The sequence below is a fragment of the Lissotriton helveticus genome, chromosome 7 (assembly GCF_964261635.1).
Source record: "Lissotriton helveticus chromosome 7, aLisHel1.1, whole genome shotgun sequence".
In the NCBI taxonomy this organism is placed as follows: domain Eukaryota; kingdom Metazoa; phylum Chordata; class Amphibia; order Caudata; family Salamandridae; genus Lissotriton; species Lissotriton helveticus.
In genome coordinates, this window is record NC_136068.1 from 1,354,605,415 (window position 1) to 1,354,618,413 (window position 12,999).

General features: G+C 47.0%; 1 protein-coding gene across 6 annotated transcripts in view; it reads right to left on the reverse strand.

Annotated features, from left to right (window-relative positions):
* Positions 1-12,999, reverse strand: part of MYH10 (myosin heavy chain 10) — a 1,407,286-nt gene that overhangs the window by 137,555 nt on the left and 1,256,732 nt on the right. For all 6 annotated transcript variants that reach the window (XM_078654665.1, XM_078654664.1, XM_078654663.1 and 3 more), the window contains one exon: positions 11,435-11,543. In XM_078654665.1, the coding sequence (XP_078510791.1) occupies positions 11,435-11,543 (109 nt within the window). The remainder of the gene's footprint in view (positions 1-11,434; positions 11,544-12,999) is intronic.

Genomic DNA, 12,999 nt, shown 5'->3' on the forward strand with positions numbered 1-12,999 from the left:
CGGCCCTCATCAGGGAGCTGAGGCCTCTCACAGGGAACAGCTCTGTTCCCCTGCAAGGCCCAAATTACGAACAAAAGGCGTCCGGTAAAGAAACCTTCACGGACAACGGACGTGAGGTGAAATTTACGGACGGTCCGTGAAATTTACGGACGGTTGGTCACCCTAGCCGTTATCTTCCCTCGCAACTCTTGCAGCCCTCTCTGCACTCACTGGTCTGCCGCGTAGTGGGAGCAGGCGTCCGATGCGGTCGCGGTTGTCAGGTCTCCCGCCGGCTGCACTGCCTAACCCCGGACAGGCCTCTGTGGCTTGTGGGGACTGCGGCGCTCTCGTTGTCCGCTACACCGCTCAGCAGATCCTGCAGCTCCAGGCCAGAACACCGGTCTGCTCCTCCTCCGTGTTTGACAGCGCCAGAGGCCCCTAGCAGCACAGAACTTGCCACCTCTATGAAACCCGGATTGTAGGGTCCGCACCACACGTTGTCAGAAGTATTTTACTGATGTTGAGCAGGATAAATGTCGGATATTAAGGCCGGTCTGCGGGAACCTCACTTAATGGCGACCATTCCGCTTGTGTGCCACCTAGCGCCCCGGCTCCGCAAACTTAATATGGGATCATTTAGGTGTGGCCATTGCAGTATGTGTATATTTGCAGAGCATGGTAAAATCGACTTTCAATATAATGGCTCTGTTAAATACAGGATCTGTCAACATATTGACTTCAACAAAATATGTTATCTATGCCATTCGGTGTAAATGTATGAAGGTATATAAAGGCAACGCTATCAGATGCGTAAAGGACCGTATCTCAGAACACTTTAGAGCCCTTAAAAAATTGGATTCGAGATACCCCTTAGTCAATCATGCGCTCGAAAGCCCTAGTCAAAGTGGTAATCTATCATTCACTTTTCATGGCATTTGAATATACTGAGCGATAGTCGTGGGAGGAATAGAGAACTCAGGGTTGCGCCAATGTGAGGTGTGATGTATCCTAAACCTGCGTGCCGTAGAACAAGGCATTAACATTGATTCTGAGTTACAGTACTTCCTGGGTTGCTAAATGTATGGAATTAACGGCAATTTACTGCACAATCTGTCTAAGTGATGGCCCTAATGGACTTACGTGCTAATAAAATCTTGTACGCGTAGGTGGGTCTAATCTGAAATCGGATGACTTGATTTCTGTAATGTTGTATCAAGTTGATTGATGAGGCTTCACCTAAAACTATGATCAACATAGGGATATTGACAATGTTTAAAATACGGTTTGTAGGTATGTACCTACTGTAACCAACTGCATAACCCCACCAGATATGGATCGAGAAGGTCCATATATTTATGAAATCAGATGTGGGCTCTGTGGATATAATGTGCAAACCATCGGAAAATGGATTACAATGCTGTTTGCAAATTTGTATTACGTAGACAGGTGAGGATCTGTATTTATCATGAATGTAGGGTTAATGATAATGTTTAAAATAAGATTGGGTGGTAAGCATTTGATTAGACTCCACCGTCTAACCCTATTAGATATGAAACAAGGCGATCCGCATATTGATGAAATTATATATGTGATATGTGGATACAATGTGCAAATTATTCAATTTCTTCTAGTTGTTTGCAACAGAATCACGGGTGGACTCGCACTATATACACTTCTTCCCTCTCTCTCGTTTCTCCTTGTGTTCACTGAACTATGATGTTACTTTTCACATGCTCTAATATGGGGTAGCTGGTAGCCTTGAAGTTCAAATACCATATTTCTTACAACTGGGAATGAGGGTTTTTGAATTATGCATAGCAATAGGTAAAATTTGAAATATTAGAATTCCGCTTGAGGAATTCCGTAGCGAATATGGGATATTATAGATCTACGATTACATATCGGTTTGAGGACAGAAGATCAGATATCATTGTAGCACTTTTGAGACTGAAGACGCTCCCGCAATTATTGAGGGATTAATAATGGAGAACGTTTTACTATAACATCGCTTGTGTCTGTTATACGATTTTACAGATTTTAGATACAGGTTTTAGATCTTGATGGTATAATAGTGATCGTTTTATAATATTTTGCAATTGGCATATTATCACGGTGAGAATTATAATGTTCTAAGATGGCGCCCGCTCGGGCCGACTATTTGGCCCTGTGCGGTATAGTCCGTCTTTAGTGCTTGTGGCACTTAGAAATAAATAGAGTCCCCAAGATGTTGACCGGCATCACTCGCCGTGAATATTGAATGACCCATGATTGGTAAGGGCTGTTTCTGCCTGAAACCCAAATAAATATATAATAAATACTAGTTTTAGGTAATTAAAAATAACAATCGATCTTACTGATACTGAAATACCGATCCGGTATGCAGAAATATTGCCGTGAGATATAGCGTGACTTTGCTATTGTTGCTGTTCTAAGAGACTCTCATGAAATACAGGTAATATGAATGTGCACTTGAGTTATCTCTATTTTAAGGCTGCCAGTTATTAATTGGTGTGCGTTGTAGTAACTAAACATATTTGGATATTATACTGTTAAAGATCGCTCCAAATAGCCAGTACTGTTAACAAGTTGTGCGAAATAGCCGGTCATGGTTAATGTTTGGTAATAATAATAATCTTTAGGTGCTGACTTAGGCGCATTGTGAACTTAGTAGGAGGGTACCGGTCTTCCACTTTTTATATAAATCAATACAGTTTTTGTTTACCTCTGTTTTAATTTGGGGAATTATACAGAGGTCTAGGATCATTATGTGGTTTCTTCTTTTCTTTTTTGCTATAGATATGTTTTAAGGACTGATCTTGCTACGGATTGACGATTAGGTTATCACTATTCACTGTGAATTTCGTATTTGGTAAGTGAACCTATAACAAACATAATTGGCTCTCACTAGAGTAAATGTGTTGAATACAAATCAGAATATGCAGTAGGATAATTCTTAAAAATATTCTGTTGTCCATTTGTTGCATTTGGATACACTCGGTCTACAATATTATTGGAAGACTGTCCACGAATCTCCATTTTTAATAACGCAGTCCAGTGTGGGTCCTTTTGTAACATGTAGTGTAAAATGTATAGTGGAGGTATTCGACTAAGGCATGTTGGCTACAGAATTGTGGTCCTATCTGGTCAAGTCCAGATGTTGTTGCCTTGTGATGAGGCTCTTCGGTGATTGGGATTCTCTTGTTTATTATTTAATATAAGGTGTAATATGGATTGTGTTGCTGCATTGTAGAATGGGTGTGGCACACTGTTGTTTTTATTTGATTGGGCAATAATGCATTAGAAGTCTGGTTTCGGAACTTGATGTGATACACTGGGTGTCTTTTCATTTCCTCCTTTTTTCTTTTGTTCTCTTTCTTTGGTGGAGGTTAGGCCTAACATAGGTTCATGGTTTTAAAAATATAACTTGGCCTTATATCCGTTTGTTCCAACCCTGATGAAGTCTGTGGGTATTATCCTATAGACAAAACACGTGTTGGCAAGAACTGTTGGCTGTTAGTTGTATCATCAAAGAATTAAAGTGTGATTCAAGTGCAAACAAGTCTCCCCGAAATACAAGATATGAAATAAAGACCAAGGAAGAACACTTGATATTACTGTCGTATATGGACTAATGATTTGAAATCTGATTCTTTTCGCTCAGGGAACTGATTTGTTTCTAATTTATTAGCATTTGCAATTTGCATATGCTATTTAACAATGTGGGGCGGTCGTTGTTTTAGTTTCCTTTGATGCAGCCTTTGTATGGAAATTAATGTTCTAAATACTAAATCACAGAACCGTGCGCAGAGTATACCTCACTGCCTATCAGTACAGTTTGTTTTCACCAATGTCCAGTACATGGTTTAAGATGACTTCCCTGGTCACTTGCACCTGCAGCAAAAGGGATGACCAACACAGGGCCATATCTGCCCAGGCAGATAAGTCCTCATATATAATATTAAGCACCCTGCCTTAGGGCGGTAAGGCCTGCTGGAGGGGTGACTTGCAAATATCATATGCAGTGGGAGGGGACAAGGCACACAGGGATGCAAAGGCCGTCTCGCATGTGCTTTGTGAGGGGTCCCTTTGGGTGTCACAATTCGTGCTGCAGCCCTTTAGTACCTCATGGCCTAGGTACCACCATTTACTAGGGGCTTACAGAGCGTCCTAAAGATTTTCCAATTGGGGAACATTTTTTACAGTTTTGGGAAAGCGCTCTGGCACTGGGTACCTCGTTAGCAGGAACTCAGTGCACTTTCAGTCGAAATCACATCAAATACCAGGTAAAAAGTGGGGACATCCATGTCATAAAGGGGCACTTTTTTACAATGTGTATCTACTGCAACACACGGTGCGGACATAAACTCTCCTGACCTTACAGCCTTTCTGTCACCATCTCTTTCTGCCCCCAATTTTTGGAATTTGGAGTATTATTCTTCCTTTGACAGCACTGGCTGCATAATGAATATGCTACCTACCAGTATGCATCTGTTCTTGGCATGTAGGGCTGCTGACATTCATATCTATAGCATAGATCGCCGCCTAGTGTTGGGTCCGGATGATTGCACATTGTTGTCCTGGAAGAGTCTTCGAAGTATCACGAGATAGGTGGCTCCTCCCCTGGACTACAGTGCGCATGGGCATCGACTCCATCCTCAGATTGTTTTTAGCCATTGTGGCAAAGATAGAGTGTAACAGTGTAAGCGATGGCCATGCTAAGAGTAAGTGTAAAAAGTCTGCAGCCGCTACAGGCGCCGGGGAGGAGGGCTGGCGATATGAATGTCAGCAGCCCTACACGCCAAGAACAGATGCATACTGGTAAGTAGCATATTCAGTTCGAGGCATGTGGGCTGCTGAATTCATATCTATAGCATAGAATACATAGCAGTCCCTCCATTAACGGCGGCCGCCTGTGCCAGCTGCAGAAGTCTGAAAAAGTGTTTTAAGAACAGCCTGCCCTACAGCTGCCTGCTGCTTGGAGTGCACATCTACACAGTAATGTTTAGTAAATGTGTGTGGTGTAGACCATGTGGCTGCTCTACAAATATCTTCCAAAGGGATATTACCAAGGAAAGCCATAGAGGCCCCCAACTTGCGGGTGGAGTGGGCTCTGGGAGGGACCGTTAAAGTGCGCTTGGCCTTGTGATAGCAAATCTGAATGCACTTACCGCTCCACCTGGCTATACCTGCTTTGGAAATGGGGTTGCCTTTGTGCTGGGCTGAAAAGGCAACAAAGAGTTGTTGTGTCTTCCTAAATTCTTTGGTCCTATCGATGTAGTACATCAAAGCTCGTTTGACATCAAGAGTGTGGAGCATCCTTTCGGCTACTGTCTCTGGGTTTTGAAAGAACGTGGGCAGTTCAATGGTCTGATTGACATGGAACTGCGAAACCACTTTAGGAAGAAATTTAGGGTTAGTGCGCAGCACCACCCTGTTAGAGTGAATTTGAATGAATGGTTCTTGTACAGTGAGCGCCTGCAGCTCACTAACACATCCTAGAGACGTAATGGCAATGAGAAAAGCCACTTTCCACGTTAAGAACTGAATCTCACATGAATGTAGAGGCTCAAAAGGTGGGCCCATCAACCTGGTAAGGACCACATTGAGGTTCCATACAGGAGCTGGCGGGGTCCTTGGAGGGATGACCCGCTTTAGTCCTTCCAGGAAGGCTTTAATGGCAGGCACTTTGAAAACGGAGAGATGCTGCATGTTTTGGAGATAAGCCGCTATGGCGGATAAGTGTATCCGAATAGAAGCATATGCAAGATTGCATTTGTAAAGATGTAACAAATAACATATGATGTTGGGAATGGATGCATCTAGCGGGTTGATGTGGTGTTCAGTACAGTAAATGACAAACCGCTTCCATTTCGCTGCATAGCAGGCTCTAGTGGTGGGCTTTCTCGCCTCCCAAATGATATCCATGCATTCTGGAGGCAAGTCAAGGTAGCCAAACTCTAAGACCTCAGGAGCCAGATCGCCAGATTGAGCGGTTGCGGATCTGGATGCTGAATGTCGCCATGGTTCTGCGTCAAAAGCCTGGGTGTGAGGTGCAGCCGTTGATGCGGTACCACGGAGAGTTTTAGAAACGTGGTGTACCATGGCTGGCGTGCCCACGTTGGAGCAACCAGGATGAGTGTCATCGAGTGTTGCTTTAGCTTTCTTGCCACCAGCGGTATGAGAGGTACTGGGGGAAAAGCGTACGCAAATTTGCCTGACCAGTTTATCCATATCGCATTGCCTTGCGACTGTGGGTGAGGGAACCTGGCGGCAAAGCTTTGGCATTTTGCGTTTTCCATTGTGGCGAACAGGTCTATCTCTGGATGACTCCACTGCTGGAAGTACGGGCGGAGTACTGATGGTTGTATCTCCCACTCGTGCATTTGGTGGCTGTACCTGCTGAGCAGGTCCGCCATCTGATTGTCCTTGCCCGGGAGGTGTTCCGCCATGAGGAAGATGTTCCTTTGAATGGCCCACTTCCACATGCTCTGAGCCAGATGAGACAACTGTGGAGAGTGTGTACCTCCCTGCTTTTGGATGTAGTACATGGCCGTCATGTTGTCCGTCCGGATCAACACGACCTTGTGGCACAGATGTACTTTGAATGCCTTCAACGCCATGAAGATTGCCATCAGTTCTAGGTAGTTGATGTGCATCTTCCTTTTTTGCGTCGTCCATAGTCCCTGCACCGTGTAGTAGAGTACATGAGCTCCCCATCCCTGGAGAGATGTGTCCGTCGTCAGGATAATCTGTGGCACAGGCTCCTGGAACGGTCGGCCCTTGCAAAGGTTGTGTGGATTCCACCAATGCAGAGAGTTGTATGCCTGACCGGTCACCAACACTAGGTCGTTCAACTGTCCTTGAGCCTGAGTCCACTGACGCGCCAAGCATTTTTGGAGCGGACGCATATGTAACCTCGCGTGCGGGACTATGAAGATGCGGGAGGCCATCATGCCTATCAACTGCATGAACACTCTCGCAAGAAGCGAGTGTTGCGGTCTGAACTTTTGGATTAGCGACTGGATGTTGTTGATCCTCACTGAATTTGGCTGAGCCGTGGCCGCTAGGGTATCTATCGTCGCGCCCAGATACTGCCGCACATGGGCCGGCTGAAGGTGCGACTTCGGATAGTTTAATGAGAAGCCCAGACCGTGAAGAAGGTGAATGGTGTGGGACATCTCGGCGGCGCACTGCTGGGCTGACTTTGCCTGAACCAGCCAGTCGTCCAGATAAGGGTAGACATGTACGTTCTGTCTCCTGAGGTGCGCCGCCACCGTCGCCAGACATTTGGTGAACACTCTGGGGGCCGTGGTCACTCCGAAAGGAAGGACCCTGAATTGATAATGCCGATTTTGAATGGTGAATCTGAGGTATTTCCTGTGTGATGGATGGAGTGGAATGTGGAAGTAAGCATCCTTGAGGTCCAAGGTTGCGAGGAAGTCTCCCTGATTGAGCAACGGAAGAACTTGCTGCAGCGTTAGCATGTGGAAGTGTTCTGAGAGAATGTACTGGTTTAGGGGCCTGAGGTCCAGAATAGGTCTGAGGGACCCGTCCTTCTTTGGGATTAAGAAGTACAGGGAGTACACTCCTGTGCCTTTTTCCTCCACTGACACAAGCTCTATAGCGCCTTTTTGCAGCATGACAAGAACCTCCTGCTGCAATAAGTGCAAATGCTCTGTGGACATAGGACGGTGTTTTGGTGGTATGTTGGGTGGAGTGGATGTGAGCTCCAAACAATAACCAAACTGGATAAGTTTCCTGACCCACCTGTCTGTGGTGATGGATTTCCAGACTGGCAGGAACTGCTGGAGTCTCCCCCCGACAGGTGTGGAATGGTCGGGGGGCAGTGACAGGGCGTCACTGTTTGTTGGAGGCGGAGGAGCGGGAGTTGTTGTTGCCCCTGCCTCTGCCCTTGGTGCTGTTGCCCCGGTAACCTCCTCTACTTTGCTTGGTGTAAGAGGATTGCACCCCACCTTTATTGAATTGTGTTTGCTGGGACATCTGGCCTCTGGAAACACCTCTACTGCCTGAGCGACGAAAAGTGCTCCCTCTAAACTGTTGGGACTGGAGAGCTCCCATGGACTTAGCAGTCTCGGTATCCTTTTTTATTTTTTCCAGGGTGGTATCCACCTCAGGACCAAATAATCTGTCAGGGTTTACCGGCTGGTTGAGGATGGTAGTTTGTATCTCCGGCTTAAACCCGGAGATTCTGAGCCATGCCTGACGTCTCAACATCACACTGGTGTTAATCGCCCTGGCAGCAGTGTCCGCAACGTCTAGTGCACACTTAATGGAAGCGTTGGAGATGAGCTTCCCTTCTTGGATAAGCATCTCCGCTGCCTCTTTATATTGGTCTGGTAGATGTTGCAACAGGGTCTCTAGTGTGTCGTAGTGTGCCCTGTCGTATCTAGCCAAGAGTGCCTGCGTGTTAGAAATACACCAGATATTGGCCGCCTGAGCTGCTACTCTCTTTCCTGATGCCTCCAGCCCTTTGGATTCTTTGTCCGTAGGAGGAGCTTCACCAGTGGTCTGCGAATTCGCCCGTTTGCGGGCATTAGAAACGACCAGAGAGTCCAATGGCAACGGGCCCTTGATGTAGGTTGGATCGCCAGGTGCCGGTCTGTATTTTTTTTCAATTCTAGGGTTGACTACCCTTGACCGCGTGGGTTCCTTAAAGATGTCCGCAGCATGTTTCAGGACCCCCTTTGCATTGAGAGAGTCTTCACAGTCTTTTCAGCTGCCGAAAAAGTGTCAAAGAGGAAGTCCACCTCAACAGGGTCAGCATGCAGCTCAACGTCGTGGTTTTTTGCCGCCCTCTCAATCAAGGCATTGAAAGCCGCAGAATCCTAAGTGGGAGAGGTCTTGACGTTGTAGACCTGAGGGTCATGGACGGGTTGCTGATCCCCTTGGTCTCCTGCCTCAACCCAAGAGTCCTGTTGTTCATCAGGATCTGTGTTGGCAGGAAAGTTGTATTCCTCATCCTCATCCCCAGCATCCTCCACATCTGAATAAGTTGGTGAGGGTGTGGCGATTCTTGGAGTCCGAGGAGTCAGTGGCTCGACCAAGACTGGTGAATCCGAAGCAGGCTTTTTGCGCTTTAGAGGAATTGTGTATGACTCCAAAGGCTTCGTCGCCGTAATCTTCCTTTTGTAAAGCGTAAGCTTCCCGGTGTCGGCATCGATGCAACGTTCCGACTGCTCCTCTACCAATGGTGGTCGATGCTTCAGGCCCCCAGCCGGGTGAGGAGGCTTCGACCCCGCAGAACCCTGCAAGTTTGCCTCGGGCACCGACCGTGGTGCGAAGGCCTTCGGCGCCACCTTCGGCGGCAACGTGAAGAGGATTGGCGTCGATGACTTTGACGTCGGGACAGATTGCTTCGGGGCGGAGGGTGCCTTGGGATCTTCCGCCGAAGCCTTGTCCCTGATACGTTTTAGGGAGTCCGAGACCTGGTTCGTAAAGGAAGCGGATGGCTTCGTCGACACGACGGACGATCTCGGTCCACCAACGTGTGAAGGCTCGAGCGTCGATGACGTGGGCCGTTCAGGCCGAGGCTTAGGAGCATCTGTCTTAGGCGTGCTACGCCCCCCTTCCGCGACAGCAGACGTGGACGCCAACTGTTTTTGGTCGGCGGCCTGGGTAACCGTTTTCGGGGCCCCAGTCTTCGGCTCGGCGTCCTTGCTTGACTCCGGTTCGACGCCCTTCTTGGACTTCGGCTCGACGGCCTTGGTCAACTTTGGCTCGACGCTTTTGCCCGACTTCACCGGGTCGACAGCTTTCTTCGGCCTGGGTCGTCCCGACACTTCGGAAGACGAGGGTGTCGATAGGGGAGCAGACGTCTTCGGTTTCGATGGCGCTTCAACCACTTTCGGTTGTGTCGATACCGAAGGTTTCACTTTCGGTTTCGTTTTCAACAATGGCGGCTCCGCCGAAGTGTCCGAAGCCGGGCCTGGAGGCGGGGCCGTGGATCCTGGTAGAAGGTCTTGGGTAAGGCCGAGTGGCGATCCCTCGACCTGAGCCTTTGTAATTGTTCGAACGGGGCATAGATCTTCCTTCGAGCTATCTTCCATGGCCCCATAGGCCTCATTGTCGTCTCCTACCTCGTCGACGACTTCTTCTACGTCTAGGCCTTCGACATCCGCTTGATAGTCGTAGTCGATTTCCTCCGCCGGAGGTGAAATCTGCAACTGAACGTCGTGTTCGTCTGCTTCTTCGCTGTCGAAGATGTCCACCGGTGCCGGGGCCGACTGCCGGGCCTCCATGCGCGCCACGCGCCGAAGCCGAATCGTCTTCTTCGAACGAAACCTGGAACAAGCCATACAGCTGGCTTCATCGTGGTCCGGCGACAGGCACTTGTTGCACACCGGGTGGACGTCGATGTGTGGGTACTTCAAGCCGCACCCGGGACACTTCTTGAACGGGCTCCGTTCCATGTTGTGTCGTCGAAGGTCTTGCTGCGTCGACTGGGCCTCGATCACCGAAGAGTCACGCGACTCCCTGGATGTCCAACTCGGGAACCGAGTCGGAACGGAACTGGGCACCGAACGCAAAACAATACCGACGGTTCGAAAAAGGCCTTTTGGCCTTGAAAAAGTGTATGTTGATTCCGAACTGGAGATAACGAAATTACATCCGAACCCAATGGCGGAAAAAAACAATCTGAGGATGGAGTCGATGCCCATGCGCACTGTAGTCCAGGGGAGGAGCCACCTATCTCGTGATACTTCGAAGACTCTTCCAGGACAACAATGTGCAATCATCCGGACCCAACACTAGGCGGCGATCTATGCTATAGATATGAATTCAGCAGCCCACATGCCTCATACAAGATAATATCTTAAATTGTCTGTGTAACTGACTGGGTTCTCTGTTCAGTGAGGTTTAAGCGTGTAAAACATGTTTTACTTAGTCTTTAAGCATATGTTTGTAGTCTGTAGTACTGTAGATTCACAGTGTATCAATAACCACATATGCTACTAACATTTTGTTTTAACTCATGACTAGGTATGCTTGATACTGCAGGGCCTTACATCTTCTCCTGAGAATTAATTATATAAATCCAGAGCCCCTAAATGTGTGTTTACTGAGGAGTAGTTTGGCTTTGTGAGTCTTTAAGAAGACAAAGGGTAAAGGTCAATGACAGTAATAGGACTCATTTACCGTATCTTGCAGGGGGCCAGAAGGTTTATTTAAGCCACTAAAGGTTATCTACCCCTAGGTGTCTAAAGCTTCTAAAACCATAATCACTGATAAAGATCTTTGGACCCAATGCTGGGAGTAGTTTGTTGCATTTAGCACTCTACAAAACAATGCACTAGTAGAAAAGTATTCAAAAAAAGAACAAAATGTAAGCAATTTGGGTCTCCATATCAAATGAACATATCATTGGCTAGAACCTAAATCAATCTATCCTCCAATGTGGCATTCCTTCAACTGATTGCTGCCCTCTTGCCCTCACCTGCTCTTTGTACTGATCAGCATGCCGGCGCTCATCTTCCACTTGCATAAAAACTTCTTTTAATTTCTTCTCTGTACGTCGAACTAATTTGTTTGAGGCAGCTCTTTCCCTGGGAAACAAAGCAACAGAGATGAAGGCCTCTATAAGGATTTACAAACAGAAGTGGTTAAAACAGCACTACAAAATATTAGGATAGCAACACTGTTTCGAGTAATCCAGTTTGAAATTGAAAATAAATAACTGAGATCAGCAGGTTTGACTAGCTGCTAAAATTTATAACCTGTCTAGTAGTGGAACGTGACCACGTTCCACTACTAGACAGGTTATACATTTTCTCTGTCTTGGCTATTTTTAATGTTGGCATTGGAAGCTATATCCAATTAAATTAGTTTTTTGCTTCCTAAACCAATTTTATCTACTTTTTTCTCATTTTTTGGTATCACATTTTCTCTGCACTGCACATTTTTCTGTTACCCCATCAGCCACGCCACTCATATATATATCTAACCAACTATTCCTGACAAAAGGTGACCCCACGCTGCCCACAGGAGGGACTGTTTATCATCTATTAGGCCCTTTCCTGGTTGAGATCAGGCAGTTTGGTGTGCGGGTCCCCAGAACCCCAAATGATGAAGGGCGGTTCCGAGTGGTGACTGATGGGTGTTCAAGACCATTCACTTGATTGGCTCTCTTTTATCCTATAAAGAAGAGTTGTGATATAGCTAGTGGTACTATTTCTCAGCCATTATCCGAGTATCCCTTGTTATTACCTTGACCCTCTGGTACCCTTGTTGTTGTAAATGTTCGGAAGGGCGTGTATCCAGAGCACGGTCATTAAACTAGCCCTAGGGTCCCCCGTAATTGTATGTGTTATAGTAGCTGCTAAAGCATACAGAACCTTCCCTTTGGTAACGATATATCAGTAAGAAACATTAGTAGTGATAGATTCCTTACCTTAGAATGACCCCCAGGTGTCAGACTGGATCCGAAAAGATTTCGTCAGCAGTACCCCTGCGCATTGAAAGGTGGCGTCGTGATCGCCGAGATGACGTCGCGGCAGCTACTTAGACACCGCCCTTGCGCGCCGACTTCAGTTCAGTACACGACTTTCTGTGCCAGAAAACGCAGAGCCATGCAAGATACTGACCACTGGTGCCTTGAAACTAGGGCCCTGAAAAGGAAGACCTTAACCCTAGAACTAAGTAAGGAGAATGAGGAGGATGGGTGGGTCGGTAAGGAATCTTTCACTACTAACGTACAGGTTACTTACCTCCGGTAATGATGTATCTGGTAGAGACAATTCTAGACGCAGATTCCTTAAGGTAGAATTGAATTTCAGCAGCCCTACATGCCAAGAACAGATGCATACTGGTAAGTAGCATATTCCGTTCGAGGCATGTGGGCTGCTGAATTCACATCTGTGCATAGAATGTATAGCAGTCTCTCCCTTAGCGATGGCTACCTGTGCTAGCTGCAGCAGTCTGAAACAGAGTTTTTAGAACAGCCTGTCCTACAGCCGCTTGCTGTTTGGAATGTACATCTACACAATAGTGTTTTGTGAAAGT